Source organism: Colletotrichum spaethianum, assembly GCF_022836535.1.
Source record: "Colletotrichum spaethianum MAFF 239500 DNA, contig14, whole genome shotgun sequence".
Lineage (NCBI taxonomy): Eukaryota > Fungi > Ascomycota > Sordariomycetes > Glomerellales > Glomerellaceae > Colletotrichum > Colletotrichum spaethianum.
In genome coordinates this window covers 4,772-21,795 of record NW_026054784.1, presented here as the reverse complement: position 1 = coordinate 21,795, position 17,024 = coordinate 4,772, and the positions used below count along the sequence as shown (strand labels likewise).

General features: G+C 54.4%; 5 protein-coding genes across 5 annotated transcripts; 2 read left to right on the top strand and 3 right to left on the bottom strand.

The window, feature by feature from the left end:
* Window positions 1-339: 339 nt before the first annotated feature.
* Window positions 340-10,478, bottom strand: ColSpa_06021 (fujikurins efflux protein FFUJ_12242; the record flags this gene model as incomplete). The annotated part of the gene is made up of 7 exons (XM_049272233.1): window positions 340-441; window positions 497-1,291; window positions 1,327-1,537; window positions 8,853-9,269; window positions 9,382-9,799; window positions 9,892-10,173; window positions 10,265-10,478. The coding sequence occupies 7 exons, from the start codon at window positions 10,476-10,478 to the stop codon at window positions 340-342; spliced, it is 2,439 nt and encodes an 812-aa protein (XP_049128190.1).
* Window positions 2,549-4,330, top strand: ColSpa_06022 (putative transcription factor sre2; the record flags this gene model as incomplete). Its single annotated transcript, XM_049272234.1, has 2 exons — window positions 2,549-3,189; window positions 3,241-4,330. 2 exons carry the CDS (start codon window positions 2,549-2,551, stop codon window positions 4,328-4,330), a joined length of 1,731 nt encoding a protein of 576 aa, XP_049128191.1.
* A 1,147-nt stretch (window positions 10,479-11,625) lies between the features above and the next one.
* On the top strand, window positions 11,626-13,061 carry ColSpa_06020 (fujikurins biosynthesis cluster transcription factor; the record flags this gene model as incomplete). The annotated part of the gene is made up of 2 exons (XM_049272232.1): window positions 11,626-11,782; window positions 12,004-13,061. The coding sequence occupies 2 exons, from the start codon at window positions 11,626-11,628 to the stop codon at window positions 13,059-13,061; spliced, it is 1,215 nt and encodes a 404-aa protein (XP_049128189.1).
* Window positions 13,062-13,232: 171 nt separating this feature from the next.
* ColSpa_06019 (polyketide transferase FFUJ_12241) lies at window positions 13,233-14,436 on the bottom strand (the record flags this gene model as incomplete). Its single annotated transcript, XM_049272231.1, has 4 exons — window positions 13,233-13,737; window positions 13,826-13,965; window positions 14,079-14,201; window positions 14,317-14,436. 4 exons carry the CDS (start codon window positions 14,434-14,436, stop codon window positions 13,233-13,235), a joined length of 888 nt encoding a protein of 295 aa, XP_049128188.1.
* A 971-nt stretch (window positions 14,437-15,407) lies between these two features.
* On the bottom strand, window positions 15,408-16,358 carry ColSpa_06018 (trans-enoyl reductase fsdC; the record flags this gene model as incomplete). The annotated part of the gene is made up of 1 exon (XM_049272230.1): window positions 15,408-16,358. The coding sequence occupies one exon, from the start codon at window positions 16,356-16,358 to the stop codon at window positions 15,408-15,410; it is 951 nt and encodes a 316-aa protein (XP_049128187.1).
* Between the last annotated feature and the right edge of the window lie 666 nt (window positions 16,359-17,024).

Genomic DNA, 17,024 nt, shown 5'->3' with positions numbered 1-17,024 from the left:
GGCACTATCAGCACGCAACCCAGTCAATCTAGCTCGCCGAGATGCCGAGACATTCGTTCATCTATGTTCCAGTGAGGCAGTCCAACTGTCAAAGGAAATCCATACTCATGCAGTTTTTGTTCTTCAAACCACCGCAAGAAGACGGGGGTTGAGTCGCCACCTCGCTGTCGCAAATATGGCGGCCCCGACGGCGAGAGTAGCCCCAGTCCACATGGATAACGCAAGGTAGCCCGAATGAGCGACGATTTGCCCACTGATTGGAGGCCCAACAAGAGCACTGTGAGCCGCTGTCAGCGCATGCGATAGCATGAATGATGGTGATTTGAGGGTTCAGGCAACTCACGTCACTGCAATGGACCCCATCGCGAAACCGATGGCCAAGCCTTGATTGGCGTGATGAGCAATCTTTCCTACGCACGCGCCTTGCAAACTCATGACAGCCTGCGAGCATCGTGTCAGTCGCTGCTGCCAAGGAACTCGAGGGTTAACAACTTACTCCCGAGCAGAACCCGTACGCCAAACTCCAAACTGCCAGGCCAGCCAGGGAGGAAGCTGCGGTCCAGCAGAAGCCAACAAGGCCAGCCGAGAACATTGCCAGCGCGCAGAGGTTGAAATGTCCGTATCGATCTGCAAGTAAGCCGGGAACGACTCTTCCAAAGAAGGACGCAGCATTCAGTCCAGAAAGGAGGTAGAAAGCAGTCGACGAGGAGAGGCCATGAGAGATGCCAAATGCTGGGACGAAGAACAAGGGTGTGAACAGGCCAAAGTAGCCAAGTGCAAGCCCGCCGCATAAGAACATGAAGGCCTTGTTTTTAAGAATGGAAAAGTCGGGTTTCTTGACGGGCTGAGCTTCCTCTGTCAAGGATCCGGTGCCTTTCTCGTTATCATCGGACCCTGATTCTGGAGGGGCCAGCAAAGACTTGGGTGCCCGCGCATTCACCACAGTAAGGCATGCGATTACCAGAAGGGGCATCATAGTGAATGCGACGGCGCGCATTGTCCAACCAAAGCTGACCTTTCGGACGTTGAAGAGCTGCTCGAGCATGATGGGCCAGATGATGCCACCGATAGAAGAACCACCAATCGTCAATCCCAAAGCCAGACCGCGGCGGTGAGGCAAGCGGCGCGAGACGACTGCCATAGGGGGGCAGAAGATGAGTGACGAGCTCATTCCGAGGAGTACCCCTTGGGACAAGAATACCTGGTAGTATTGAGTACACAGGGAGGTCATGAAGAGAGCGAGGAGTTGGCCAACGCTGCCGATGCACAATGGAATCTGGTCCAAGTAAGCCTGTGACGTTGAGCTAAAAATGAAAAGGTTCATACCGTGGGACCCAATTTGTCGCATAAAATGCCTGATATCGGCGCACTAACGAAGAGGATGAAGAGAGACACAGAGCCGACCCATGCGATATCGGATTCGGACTTTTTGAACTCTTCCTGGTAATACTCTTGGAAGACGCCAAAGGCGTTGAAGAAACCGACGGTACAGAAAAGCGAAAGGGATGCGCCAAACACGGCAAGCCATGATCGGACACTTTTGAATCATTCATGTCAGCCTCTTCAATATTCAGTTTCGATAATTAACACACCTGTCGTAGCCCGGAGGTGGGCGAATTCCTTCTATGGTCATGATAATCAACCTGCTCCTGGATTAATTTTGAAAGCTGAAATGAAACGCTTTGACTTCTGTTCAGTGATATTTAGGGAATCAAGGAATGACCTGGTGCAGATGGACTGCTTTTATGTATTGATAACCATTCTATGTTGGCATGTAAGTCCGAAAGGGCGAGACAACTTGGAGGCAAGCCCCGCGGATAATCCGCGGAGGAAAATGAGCTTATGTCCGCGGAAGGTCCATGGACAGAGCTAATTTGGACTTTGACATCAACAACAACCAGATCCAGACACCGACGGTACGTTTCCTCGATACCGGTCATTTGGAAATGAAGCGCAGCGCCGATTTTGAGACGGAAGCTGCAGAGAAGCGCCATCGGCAATCCCAAGTCTCGTGTGACTTGTGCCGCAAGAAGAAGCTCAAATGCGACCGCGGAGACCCGTGCTCGAGCTGTGTGATTCGTGGTTTGCCATGCACAGGACAGCCGAGTTCGCGGCAGCCGGCTGCACAAACAAGGTGTGTGTGCACCAAAAGATTCTCAAGTAGGAGAGCTAACTGCTCGGTAGCAATAGCCGTGTAGCTCTCAACATCGGTGGCGATGATTCCATTCTAGGTCGGCTTCGCAAGCTGGAAGATGCCGTCTTTGGTTCGGCTGCGCCTACCGGAGCTTCCGCGGACCAACATCCGGTGGGCATCGGGCGCGATAGAGATAGACGACAACCGCAGACTCGACAACGAAGCCCTGACGCTGCAAATCGACGTCCGTCGCAGCAGTCCTTCATTGTCAGCGAGCGACAACAAACAGCGAGGTTTCTTGATTCAACATTTACACGCAATGGCCTCGACGTTAGATGCCCCCCATCAACGCCTAGACGGGGTGTAATATCGCCTTAGTGCTAACAACCTTAGATCTCTCTTCCATATGACAAGATGGATTACCACATCACCAATGTCTCTCAATTTCCAAAGACACCGGCAAGCACGACCCCGGGCCAGACCCCCACTGACGACTTAGACTCCCGACTCTCGACTTGGTTGATGACACGAGAAGAAGCCCTTGTGCTGGTCCTGGATTTCATTGAAAACCCCTTCCATCTCCTCACCATCATACATGGCCCAGCTGCAAGGTCGACGGTCGACAACTTTTACATGAGCCTTGCCCAAGGCAAAGACCCAAATCCGGCGCATGCTGCGCTGATTCTCAGCATCGCTGCCACAAGCGCATTTTTCTACTACAAAGGTTCCAAGTCACTGGGCTGTTTCACGTCTACCGAAGACGCGACACACACTGCGATGATTTGGTTCAAGTCCGCACTCAATATCCTTGAGAAATCCCGACCGAGCACCTACAGCTGTCTCGAAGCGGTACAAGCAAGATCCGTGTTGGCCTACCTGGTCTACAACATGGAGGGGTGTTCTGATCGCTTTAGGCACCTACATGGCTGCTCGCTGACGGCGGCCCGGGAAATTTGTCTGCACTTGATTGACAGCCCTTCCTCAGACCAACAGGAAGACGTCACCACGAGGGAAATCAAACGAAGGGTCTGGTGGCACATTGCAGCAACGGACTGGTAAGTCTCTTTCCCGTTTCTCTAGTTTCGACCATGCTTACCAACCAACAGGATGCTCGGCTTGATGGGTGGACCAACGGATGGAACATACAACGTACAACCAAGACAGATGAACGTCAAGTACCCTCGCAACATCAACGACGACGAAGCCAGCCTCTCCGATGAGAACTTCACAATGCCTCCAGATACTGTGACCATGCTGACCTGCTTCATCAAACGCATCGAGCTCGCCGAGATCGCCCGGTCCATCATTGACGCCAGAACCCCCGGAGTCCCTGACGCCGAGCTCACCGACTACGACAAGGTCCTCGAGCTAGACCGTCTTTTCAAAGATGCTTTTTCTGGTTTCCCTCCATTCCTCCACCCAGACGGCCCCATCCCTCCCAACGCTCCGCAGTACCTTGCCCTCCAGAGAGACGTCGTTCTCCTTGGTTTCCACTCTCGACGGGCACGACTACACCGCCCCTTCCTATTACATGACAAGCAAGACGCCCAATATCGGCCGTCGCGTGAGATTTGCCTTCAATCTGCTCGCGCAGTTCTCTCCATTACAACGGCTCTCCTCCGAGCTTCGCAAGACAGGGGGGTCGTCTCTGTTCTCAATGTCAATGTAAGAGCTATGAGCTGCCGGCTGGGTTGCGTTATTGGTCATATGTTCATGGCATGTACAATCCTGGCTCTTAACGCTGGACTGGATCCTGGTAGAGGGACACCAGCGGTCGAAGAGGGACGCGGTGTACCATCGGACGCGATGGCGAAGACCCACGCGGAAGTGGCAGATGCCTGTCGCGCGCTCGCCTCTGCTGGAGAGGAGTCGGCAGTGGCGGAGAAGCTCGTAAGAAACCTTGTTGGCGTGTTACGTCGCTATCGTATCCAAGGCATGGAGGATGTCGTCTCGTCGGAGTCAGAACACACAAATGCATCCGACGCAGACTCCACGAAAAATGGCCTGGATGAAGGTACGGGAACCAACAAGAAGGCCGGCGGATCAGATGACAATGACGACGTTGGCTACTCAAGCATGTTTAGCGAGGATGATCTCGGCCTTCAGGGACTTTGGGGTGACATGCTGGGTGATACGACCGCGTTCGGATGGGACCAACTGTTCGCTGGGCTCGACACGTACTGCGGACCCACCTGACACCAACTTTGAAGATATGGTGTCGACTGCGACTTGACTTTATTGATTGTATGCATAACTTATTATATAGGTTACTTTATTATACATCATTTACTCTAATACCTGATATGAGACCTTAGATGTATGTCATAACCTAAAAGGTAAATTCGATTCCCTATACTTCCTATCATTAGTTCATAATGTAACCTAAAAACAAATTACGACTTGGTTGATCTCTGGCTAACAAGGTGCTTAGAGGTAAGATCCTTAATATAGTCTATAAGTTGATAAGCTTATGTGATGTTAGGCAAATAAAGTCAAATATAAATAGTAGCACAACTAGAACATAACCCTAGAACCAACATCCAGAATTTCCTTTTCCATCTTTGAAACAAAGTTGTTGCTGCTTTAGCCTGAGTTAGTCTAAGCCGAGAGTGAGCAGGCTTGAGTTTGCCAATGAATGGTGAACCTGACAAACGCCTTGGGTCACCAGGACTCAGCGTCCTGAAAAGGGCTTTATACCAAATCACGAAATTTGCTCTGCAGAAATAAACTGGTCACACGGAATAGAGACGCGCAACGATATCTGACTCAAGTTCTATCGAACATTGTCCAACTTGGGGCTGGTGGTTCTAACACCCGCGTCTCCTCGCGGCCGCTTTTCCCCGCTGGCCAATCCTCTCAGGACTCAGTCCGGTCGATGGTCGACCTTGCACCTGGCACCTGGCTTCGTTGCCGATTCCACAATCCAAGACCATGTTTTATATTTTCTTAGGAAATTCAGGAGAAAGGACTGACTTTTGAAAGAACTTTCAATTTGCAGTAACTGCATTCTGGAAGACAATGCGTCTTCGAGTGGCTCGATGTTCAGGTGGCCATGTACCTTAACGATCGTCGACAGGTGCTGCACCCAAAGTCCAATACTTTGCCCAACAGCAAGTTAAAAAGAAAGATGAGAAACAAGGACGGCTCGCAGAGAATGCCAGGATGTCTTCGTCAAGGACTCAGAGTGAGATGAAGATGCAAGTGACTCTGAATGGAGCCCTGCGTCGTCTCAGGCCCTGGAGCATCCTACCAGCGCATAACCTCCTCCTCGACTTTGTAGGCCTCAGAGTAGTGGTCCAGAATATCTTGCTTGCTGCGTCCAGGTCTCAGTTTCAGCGAGACGTCGAGGTTTTTTGGATGGAAAGTGATGAGTCCCTGGACAAAGCCAGTGTTGACGTTCAGATCGAGCTCCTCCCCTTCTTGAGCCGGCAGCACATCAAATGCCCACAGCACCTTGGCCAGTCCCAGTATCAGGCTCTGCTTGGCCAGCAGCATTCCGGGACAGACCCGGCGCCCGAATCCAAACGCGTACGTGGCCCGAGCGCTCGCCGATGCAGAGCTCGTCGATCCCTCCATGGTGGCCGGGTCGTGCGCCGCGCCCGGCCGCATCCCGAAGGGGTGGCGCAGGAACCGTTCCGGCTCGAACTTTTCGGGCGACTCGTAGTCCTCCGGAGAGTGGTGGATATGCCACACGTTGGCGTATACGGCGGTGTGCTTCGGAATCTGGTATCCGTCGTAAACATCGTCTTGAGCGGGAGCGTGAGGAATGCCCTGCGGGGCTACAGGCCTCCACCGATTAACCTGTATTGTCATTTATTAACGCAAATGCCCAATCTCTCTTTGGTCAACATCTTTTGAGAGTTACTTGCCTCGTGCCAAAATGCCTCTGTGTAGGTCAGGCGAGCAACGTCAGCAGACTTCAACAGCGCCCCGTCACCGCCCGACACTTGCAACACCTCGTCCCTGATGCGTTGCTGCACATCTGGATACTTGGCCACGATCATCAGCATGGTGGAGAATGTGGCAAGCGACGTGTACATGGCGGCAGCCACGATGTTCCACGCCGAGAGGCCCAGGTCCGTCCACACGTCCTTGTCTCTGTTCTCCCGCTGCTCCCGCAGCATCCTGGCCCCCAGGCTCTCGTAGTACCCTTCGGTCCTGTTGTTGGGACTTTTTCCCGCCGCGGCGTCGGCGTCGTCCAGCACCGCGCGGTGCTCCTTGGCGGCGCTGAGGAACTGGTCTGCGATCTCGAACACGTCTTTCGCAACGGCGCGTGACTTCGCCCTCCACCCGGCCATGCCAAATTTGCCGGGGAGGTACCGGAGCACTGGGATCGAGTCCATGAGACTGGGCTTGTGGAGCATCATGTAGCCGGCGGTCCGGCGTCGGAAGATGTCCATGTCAAAGCCGTGGTGGGCCATGGCGTCCGGCCGCTGCCCACATACGGCGATGCACGGCACGCTCGTGACCCAGCTCAGGATGATGTCCTCGAGCTCGGCGCGCCGGGTGGTCGGACCCGCCTCGAGCAGCGCAACCAGCAAACGGGCCGTCTCGGCGTCATTCATCGGGTGCAGGCGCGCGACGGCGGCCGCGCTGCCGAGGGCGCCGTTGAACTCGCGGCGCCACCGCGTCAGCCAGGGCCCGCTGTCGTGGAAGAGGGAGGCGGGGACTTGGTGTGTCTGGAACTTCCATTTCTCGTCCTCGCCGTTCGGTCGCGGCCGGTCGCTGTAGATGGCGCCGCGCCGCTCAAACAGATCGCGCACCATCCGCGCGCTGTTCAGCACCACGATGTTGGTGGCGCCCAGCTTGACGCCCATTGGCCTGTCTTGGCCGTACTTGTGCGCCCAGGCGCTGTAGGTCAAAGCAGGAATCGATTTGTTGATCTGGAAGAGGTTGCCGAGGCCCGGGACACCAAGCGGGCCCGGGGGGAAGCCCCTCGGGCGGCGAGTGTAAGAAAGTAGAAAGAAGATGACATTGCCGGCGACAAGAAGGGCAGCCGAGATGAGGAAACTTGGAGAAAGAATGAGTGCAGTTATGTCCGTCATGGCACTCGAATTCGTCGAAATCATATTGGAGATGCTAACTTGGAAGGTTTGTGAGGGAAAGGGCTTGTTGAGGATGCTAGGGAGAACGGTATTGCGAGACGCACAATGCCTGTTCAAAGCGTCATATAGACTGTGGCTCATGGCAGACTGGACCATTAGGCCCGACTCAAGTTTCTCATACATTTGGCAAGACTCCGAACCGGACTGCTAGCTGACAAATTGCCTCTAAAGAAAGCAATGTCTTGATGGTGCTCGGAATCGGCGTGTTGACGGGCGTGATTGCCGATTCCCCGGGCCGCAAATCGACAGACGGCGGTACAGCTTGGTACCTGTAGAATGCCGGTCATCGGCTCCGATTGAATTCCTTCCGGTCGGTGTTTTGCCTCTCAAGTCGGTCGGTCGGAGTTTTAGCTCCCAAGTCGGTCGGAGTCGTCAGTCCTTAGTCGGCTAGAGACTTAACGCCCTCCAAGAAGCGGTCGTTGAACGCATTGGAGTATCCGAGGTTCATGGCCACACCTTTGCATGCATCGACTAAGACTACCTAGGAAGGTGTTGTTTTGAGCTCTTGGTGGTCAGATCGGGATTCTCCGAGTTCCATGGCCACACCTTGACATGCGTCGACTAAGACTACCTAGGAAGGTAATGTTTTGAGTTCTTGGTGGTCAGATTGGGAGCAAGCCACGAATGACCTGCGTCCTGTGTGAATCAACTTCGTGTATCAGTGTGGTAAGCCGGAAGCTGCCGGGGCAAAATGAACCATGGTCGTGCATGTAGTACCCGCTTCCTCACGTCCATGCTACAAGCCTTATCTCTATCTCACGGGGTGCACACTCTACCGGGGTTATCCAGCTCCCTAGGCCCTGGCTGGAATGAGGAAGAAGAGAATTTGATTGCAAGCTTCAGTACTCTCTTGATTTCAGTGTTCTTGAACAAAGCCGTGGTACCACAGCCTCATTTCTGGAATATCATGGCAAGTGTTAGTTAGATGGGAGGCGAGCTCACACTGATCAGGGCTCTATTAACTAAAATAACGAAGATCAGGAAAGGGAGCTTCCTCATCTGAGCTACGGACCGGCCCGTATCCATTCGAACCCGACCTGGCCTCCTTTAGCTTCGCACGGACCATATAATAGCATTATCACGCTGTTTTTACTGAGTCTGGGAGGTTATGTAAGCTTTCTGCTTATGTCATTAGAAGGTGACCTTGTTGCTGCCGAGACGCTAAAGCGGGTAGCGCTCGGGTCAGATGGACAAGCTTTTTGATAGGGGATAAGCTTTTTAATAGGGGCTCGCCTATGCTAGGATCACCATGCGCCCTAGCGCACATTGATCAGGCTAGGGTATGAGCGGTTTTGCGTGTGAGGCGCTGGGTCGGCTACTCCACTGTAAGGTGCTCCCTGGGGAAGGCCTCTTCCCCAGCCCAGGCCGTCAAATGGAAGAGACAAAGTAATTTGCACGATCGAGTATGCTGAGACAAGACATTTCTATTCCATATTGCTATTGCCTGAGGCCTAACGCCCTTCACCAGCATCGACAATTCATCCCCCACTGCTGTGAAGAAGCACTATAGGTACCAGACCAATGTCACGCCTTCTCGACGCGCCCCTGTGAATTTGAGTTGTGGGCGCGTGTGTGTGTATCACCTTCACTGTCTTTAAAAAGCCGCCCAAAACTTCTTGGAGTAGAGAGTCCTGGCGTAGAAGACAACGGCCGACCCGGCGAGGGACATGACACCTCCAAAGATCTTGACGTGCAGCCAGCCATCGTCAACCGAACTCGCGCTCTGCAAGATGCGCCCGCCGATGGGCGCCATGGTAAGGGCGGGAACCGAGAGGACGAGCATGACGACGCCGATCCGGTAGCCGATCTGGGGCAGAGGGGACACGGTCGCCGGCAGGGCCGCGAGAAGGCTGACGAAGGCGCCCGAGAGGAAGCCGAACGCGACGGCGAAGCCGATGACGGCGGACTCGTATGTGGCTGGGATCCAGAGGGCCAGCTCGACGATGCCCGACGTGGCACCAGCGATGACGAACACGTTCCATCGGCCGGCGATGTCAGACCAGTATCCAGAGCCCAGACGGCCGAAAAGACTTTGTAATGTAAGCGAGGTCAGCCACCTATCAAGCAAATCCCAGCGTTTCCAGCCCAAGGCGGGTACGGTAGGTTAGGTGGGTAACCCTTGAGGGTTGGGGTTAAACTCACCTCGCACCATTGAAAATGGCCACCAGGTAGAGCGACATGGATTCGGACACATGAGCCTGCTCCAAAGCCTGCAGGGCCAAGTAGTTGACCGGAATGAAGATGCCGTACATCAGGATGAACATGCCCAGCAACATGATGACGAAAGGAAACTCCTTGAAGGGGGCGGCCAGGGTTGCGGCCGGCGTCTTCTTGGGCACTGGCGCTGTTCTCGGCCGGAGGGTGAATACTGCGACGATTTGCAAGCCCAAGATGAGAAAGGCGGCGATCCGCATGGCCCAGGGATACCCGATGCTCGGATTCTGGATCAGGCGATTGAGCATGACGGGGAAGATGACGCCGCCGAGAGACGAGCCGGTCACCATGACACCCATCGCAAGGCCTCTTTTTTTTTGAAACCAGGTCGCGATAGTCGCAATCGCTGTTGTGGGTGTGCTGTCAGCAAGGAATCGAGATTTCCCGGATGAGGTCAAGGAGTGGACCATGAGGTCGGCCGACCTGGAAGAAACCTACCGGGCGAGTACAAGAAGCTAAGACCAATGGCACTGCAGACGCCCTGGGCCAAGAGGAACTGGTAGTACTCGGTTGCCAGGGATGCCATCATGAGTCCAAAAACATGCAAGAAGGTGCCGGCGATAATGAGCGGCGTCGGGCCATACTTGTCAAACAAGAAGCCGACGGCAGGCCCTAGGAAAAAGAGGAAGAAGATCTCGAGCGACGGGATCCACGAAATGGTGCTGCTGTCGTAGTCCCTGAGAGGGCCAAATTCGTAATAGCTTTGAAAGACGCCCACGCCTGCCAAGGGAGTTAGGGCCTGAGTGCCAAGAAGAAATCGATGCCAAGTGAACGTTGCATGTCAGCTTCGGGACGGGCCGGCGGAGCTTACTGTTCATCCAGCCGAAGCTGTTGAAGGAGCAGCACCAGGCGCCAAGAACAGCGAGCCAGGCGCCGGTGCCGCCATCGGGCGGTCCGTCGGCTTGCAGCTGAACCTTGTTATCAGACTTGTTGTCAGGACTATGAGACAGCTGTGATTCGTCGTGTGTTTGGAACACACCCTCCCCGGTGTCGCTGTCGGTTGGCGCAGCCTTTTCTAAAGACATATTTTCCTGCTTGCGAAGACCACGTTGGGGAACGAGAATTGATCACTGTGCGAGTGTGAGGCGAAGGATCTCGAGAAGAGAAAACAAGGGATGAGTTGGTGACGGCGTTGTAAAGTAGCTGGACGCCTTGCTCATTTTCTCAATTTCACTTGTTTTCGTTTGGCGGAATGTCCACGACCTCGCTCGCTTACAAATAGCAAACGAACTGGCTCGCTTACAAATGCGAAAAACCTAGCTTGCGCTGGAAAGGCAATCATAACACTTTGAAGAAGCAAGGGAGCGGCACAGAAACAGCTAGGATCTAGAGGCGTCGTAGGGTTACACAAAGACACGGCTCGTCATTCCGGAACTTGTGTTGGAGTAGGCAATGTGGCTGCGCGCCCGCGAAAGTGGGGCCATCTGGAAAAATGACAGACAGATACCATTGGACGGATTCCGCCAGCCAAATACGCGAGATCCTATAACAGATAGTTGGATCCACAAGCAATAGTCACAACAGGGATATCCTATCAATTGACGTACTTGGACAACTTTGTAACCGACTTTGTCCACAATCCTACCCAACATTCAATACAATCTAGAAACGCTTATCACCCTGCGCCCCTGGGGCCTAGCTCGCGGCCCGAAGGATACTACCAGATCTGGTGTCTACTGCAACTGTGTGGCTGTTTGCTGGCCCAGGTGGCAAATGAAGAGAGCGCGTTGTGTAAGCTGCAGCTGGTTCAATTACCCGTCGGCTCTGCACCTGCACGGCAGGGTCGATGATTTGCGTAATATAATGCGTGTATCTTACTCAACGTAGCAGAGGATTTGCTGACCGCGTATCATGGCTTGAGGTGATCAAAGCTTGGTGCGAACAAGAGCAAATCATCATCGACACCCTGCACTGAGAGTCGGCAACGGGTGTACAAGGTGAACTGAGGGTCATCTAGGAAGCTGTGAACCTCGCACTGCAGGAAGGATGCACGATCGGTGGACCCGTGTGAAAAAGAAACAGATTTCGTGGTTAAATCTGCTCCCCGTGCAACCAGCTTCACCAAACCGGCCCTTTTCCCCCATCGCTACTCTTCATCTGAAAGAATTGCTTCTTTTAGCCGATTCTCAATTTCCCTAATCTTCATCTCCGGTCGCCTCTCTTTGGCGTACCATGTCACCTGCACACCGCCAGTCCTGCGACCGCTGTCGCCAGCAGAAAGTAAGGTGCTTGCGAGACAACAACACTTCTGTCCCAGGCCCAGGCCGAGTATCCGCTTCCCTGTTGTGCGACCGCTGTGCAAAAGCAGGAGCGGAATGCGTGTACAGTGGTAGGTTTCATGCTTTCTCATCAGTGATGCAACCGCACAACCTTCTCGTCGTCCAGTAACATTACTTGACGGGGAAAAAGAGTGGTGCGGACCGTGGTACTGGTGCCAGAGCGGACCAACAGACGATGATACCCAGTAAGCTGACCAATCTTTCACAGAGAAACAACGAGGCCATCGCCGTCGCTGTCCTGTTCGCTCGCCTAGCGAAATTAAAGGCACAGATCCCTTCGAGCTCGGGCCGGCCTTTGGTAATGGTGATGAGACGCCTAGCTCACCGACTGGTCACTCCCACCTTATTACCGCCTTGATGGGTCACCCTTCTCACGACCTGCATGTTGACGAAGGCGAGACGGCTGCCGGCGGCTATGGTGCATCGGACGCAGAGCATCACCTGCTGCCACTTCAAATTCCCCCAAATTCGCTCGAGTCGCTCGCCACATTGCTAGCAGAGGCTGTGTCTGCTTCGTCCATGCCAGCGGTGCCCTTTTACGACGCCACCGCCCCAGCTCCTTTGATGGAGATCGACACCGACCATGAAGACACAACGAGCTTCTTGTTCTCACAGTTGACGGCCGTGAGCCAAAGGGCCATGCGGACAGTCCGCCGTCTCTCCCGCTCCAGCACAGGTGCAGGTGCAACCACCCTGATGGTGTCGTCGCCCGAGGTGAACGAGGCTTTGGAGGACACGAATACGCTGATAAGCACCGTCAACAACATCATGACAGCGGCAGAGACAGCAGGACGTGACGAATCAATGACCACGGCCGATTACGCCGGACTGGCCTTGTCGGCTCTCGCTTGTCACCAAAACCTCATGGCGCTCTTCCGAGCCATTTGCGATGCCATACAAGGTAGACTGCAAGCCAAGAAAGAAGAGCGGGAACAAAAACAACAACAACACGCCGCCCGAGACAATTGCGGCGTGGGACCTCTCAATGTCGCCCAGTTCGTCATGGTGCTGCAATTGCTGATGCACCTCATCAGTCGCATGGGCCGCTTCTTGGTGACATCGCACACGACGACTGAGCAGGAGAGCCAGTTTATCGCACCCGCGTCCATGCTCGACTGCAGTGCTATGGCCGCCGACGACTACGCCATTGACATTGCCCCCGGTCAGTCTACAGCATCGTCAGCCACACCAGCCCACCACTCGACGCGCCGCAGTGGTCTTCTTGAGCATGTACAAGAGATTGTCGGAAACATACCCAGTGAGCGTGAGAGACTGAGGCTCATCATCCAGGAACTGCAGGCGGAAATGGACCATGCGGAAATGCACTAAATGTAGCGAGATGTCTGTGTTATACACCCCTGTTCCAGAATTGTAGCTATAGATATTCAACATAAGCTTTAAGAACCGGATAGACGGCGCCTCCTGGTCTATACTCGGACTAAAAGCGTGTTGGCGCGTCTTTATTTACTTGGCCCCTGAATCTACCAATTGTCACCTCCCTCAGAACTCCATGTATTTCTTCAGAAATTCAAACTGCCTGCGCAAAATCTGCTCTAAATCCTTGAACATCCAGTCCAAATGACCACTTCCCTTCAAGATATCCAACTCCTTGGGGTACCCCATCTGGGTGAAGCAATGAAGCTGACTATCTAGGGGACTCGTCTCGTCGAGCTCGGGCGTGACCATCATGGCGGGCGTGGGGGCGACGTACTTGACGACGTGGAGCAGGTTCCACGCCAGGCACTTGTAGTACGTCTGCACCGATATGCGGTTCTCGAGGGCGATGCCAAGCCGGTCGAGCGCGGGGATGATCTCGGGCGCCATCTCCTGCCCGTTGGGCATGTTGCCATCCTCGTCAATGTAGGGCAGGTACATGGGGCTCTGGCCCTCCAGCAGCTGGCTCGTCCGGTCGTGCATGGCGAGCTCCAGCAGAGGCTTGCGCCTCTCGGGGCTACCGTCCGTGTTGATCATGGGTGCCATGGCTATGGTGGCCGCCACACGCTTGCTAAAATGAAAAGTCTGCATCAGCTTCAAGGGGGCACGGCACGTCTGGGCCACTCGTTGGGCAAAACCGGAAGACAGCCCACACGTACTCAAATGCGGTCGCCGCAAGGGTGACGTTCCCTCCCCAACATAAACCCCACAGTGCGATCTTGGTCTCGTCGACCAGAGGATGTTGCTTGATCCAGGTCACGGCGTCATGGAGGTCCTCAATCTGCTGACGAGGGTCGACCTACTCGCGCCAGAAAAAAAATCGAAAATGTCAGCGGACAAGAGAACGTTGAAAGGTTGCAGGGTTTCGCGAAGAAGAAGAACCACCAACTCCAGCAAGAAGGACTTAATTACCTCATTTCTGGGCTCTCCTTCGCTGGCGCCTATACCGCGCGGATCATAGAGAAGAATGGTGATGCCGTGTTCTTGAAACCACCTTGCAATGTCGGGCAGGTTGGCATCCTTGGGAAAGTTGAACTACAGAAGGGTCAGGCACACACCCCATGCGTCAGTTTCCCGCCGTCTTCTTCGTGAACAGGTCTCAAGAGCGCGAAATGAAAAGGAAATAGACGAAAGTTAGGTAGGTACTTACCCCAGGCGTCATTATCATGGCCGGACCACGCGAGGCGGCAGGAAACAGCCATCCGCGCAGGGTAATGCCGTCGAGAGTTTTGATATCAGCATCGAGGCGAGGTGGGGCCGAGTCCGCCATTTTGCGTGTTCGGTGCTACGGGAGGAGAGCAAAATGACTTGGGAAGATGATGAAGATGATTGCAGGACAGTGCTCACTACCTACGCACTGAAAGACCTGCAGCCGGCTGGATGAAATTGAAAATGTAGGTGGTTTTCACGGGTGGAAGCGACGGAGATGGAAGAATCAATTTGAACTTGAAGACGAAGACTGATGTGTGCCGACTTCAGGGGCAACCAACCAACGATGTAAGCCGGCGTCCGAGAGCACCGTCTGACATGTAACCTGAAAGGGAAGTTACTGAATTTGCCGCCCCTCTAGGTGACCACCGATCGGGTCCGACCATTTCATGGTGGAACTTGGAAATCAGGCGTCATCGGGGTTGAGTCGCGTCGGCCCTGCACCTGTACGGCTGGGTCGGTGATTGAAGATTCCGGCTTACTTTATTAGACGCTCTCCGACTCGGAAATACAGCGATCATTAGGCAGTCTCGAGCGCCGGACGGAAGGTAGGCTACCTTACCATCGCATTCTGCCCCGAACGGCTGAAAAGCGAGAGGAACCTTAGGAATGAATCACGGAGTTCGGGCGGACTCAGCTTAGTATACCAATGGTGGAAACATCGCAGCATCATGTATGTGTCGCTAAAAGCCTGCCGTACGCAGTAGGGTCATAAGGTTGAAAGTGGCTTGTATTCTCTGAGTGTATCTCACCGCGAGGCCGCTTATAAAGTCAGGGGTCGCTGACAAAGCTAGGCAAGGTCGCGTGTAAAGTAAAAGCGGTCTCTCTGGGCAGAATCGACTTACACCACGAGGATATCGTGACAGTATGAAGTTGAACTTCCATGCAGATAGAGTACAATTGTTCAATAGTAGGCAACTAAACAGAATACTCATGCAGAAATTCGAGCCAAGATCTAACTCGGTCTAATTATCTCAAGTAATACCTGTATAAAGCCTACATCCCGTCTACTGACTAGCTAGGTACCTCCAACTACGCCATGAGCGGCACAATCAGCTTCTTCGTATTATGCACCTTCACCGTCTTCAAGTCCTCCAAGGCCGCGGGTAAGTTGTCAAAACCGCCGTCCAACACTTGAACGCCGTCGGCCAGCGTCCAGTCGGCCCGCACGTCCCGCCGCGTGTACTTGACGGCGATGGCATTAGCGGGTTTCTCGAGACCGAAGTAATACGACAAGCCGGAGCCGGAGCCGATGGCCTCGTAGCACATCTTCATGGAGACGTCATCGGCGATGCAGTCCAGCGCGTAAAGGAGGCCATTGTCGGTGTGAACGCGGATGTTAGCGCCGCAGGCCGGCGAGTGGCTGTCGAAGCACGCGGCGGCACCGTATTCCCGGCACAGGGCGTTGTCGGCGGGCGAGCAGGTCACGATCGGGATGTAGCCGGCCATCTTGAGCAGCTGTGTGGCTATGATGCCGGTGGGCGTCGCGCCGCCGGAAACGAGCACAGTGGTGTTGTTGTTGTCGTCGTCTCTCGTGCCGCCCTCGCCGCCGCGGTGCATCAGCGACAGCTGGCCGACGGCGGCGAGCCCCATGCCGACCGAACATGCCTCAGCGAAGTCCATGGCGTCGGGCACGCGGCAGCTGCCATCTTGCTCGGCCAGCGCGAACTCGGCAAAGGCACCTCCTTTGCTCTTGTCCGTGGCGTCTGGGCCGAAGGAGCACGCGAGGACGCGGTCGCCCACCTGGAACCGCGTCACGCCCTCGCCCAGCCCGGCGACGGTGCCGGCGAAGTCACAACCGCCGCCGGTTGACCCGGGAGCAGCAGCGTTGGAGGAGTAGTCGACCATTTTGTTGGCATCGCGTGGGTTGAAAGCGACGGAGTGAACGCGGACAAGCATCATGCCGCGTGGAGGGTCGGGAATTGGGGCGTCTTGGGCGAGGCGATAACGGCTGCCTGAGTCGGCGCCTACAAGGGCTCTCATAGTGTCTGGCATTGGGATTGATAGATAGACTTAGGCTCACGGAATTTTACAAAAAAAGACGCGAGGATCTCTGAGTCCATGGATATATGATTATCACTCTCATATCTTGAACCCAACTTTGCGCTAGATTCCTTGTCCATGTTCTGGACTTGTAGAACGCCGCTCAACCACAAGAGTAACGAATCGAACGGCGCAGCAACAGGCCCGTTCCGTTGCGTATAGTTCCGATCTCACATAAGAGCGGCCGGAATTTCCGATCGGGCCGGAGCGGTAATACCGACGTAAAGTGCACATCGGCACCAATCAGGAGCGGTAAACGCCGCATTGGCTAAGACAAGTCTCGTAAGCTGCACCGGTTGCAATCCGAATAGCGGCCGCCTCCGTGTTCCGTCTTGAGGCTTCCTGTGTCTCTTGAATCTTGTCGGACCGGAATCGGAGCCGTCACTGTTATGTCGCCATAGTTGCAAATGAAGGCCGACCAGGCGAAGGAGCCAAGGTCATTACATGTCTTGTTTCTGACCCGATCGGCCAAGAATCCACTCCTCCGGCTTGATATAGTAGCTCTCAATTCTCAAGCCCAACGCTGTCGCAGTATCATTATTATAGATTGTTCGAGGACCGAGAAAACAGTCTCGAAACAGACCAACTCGTACACAGCACTTCACC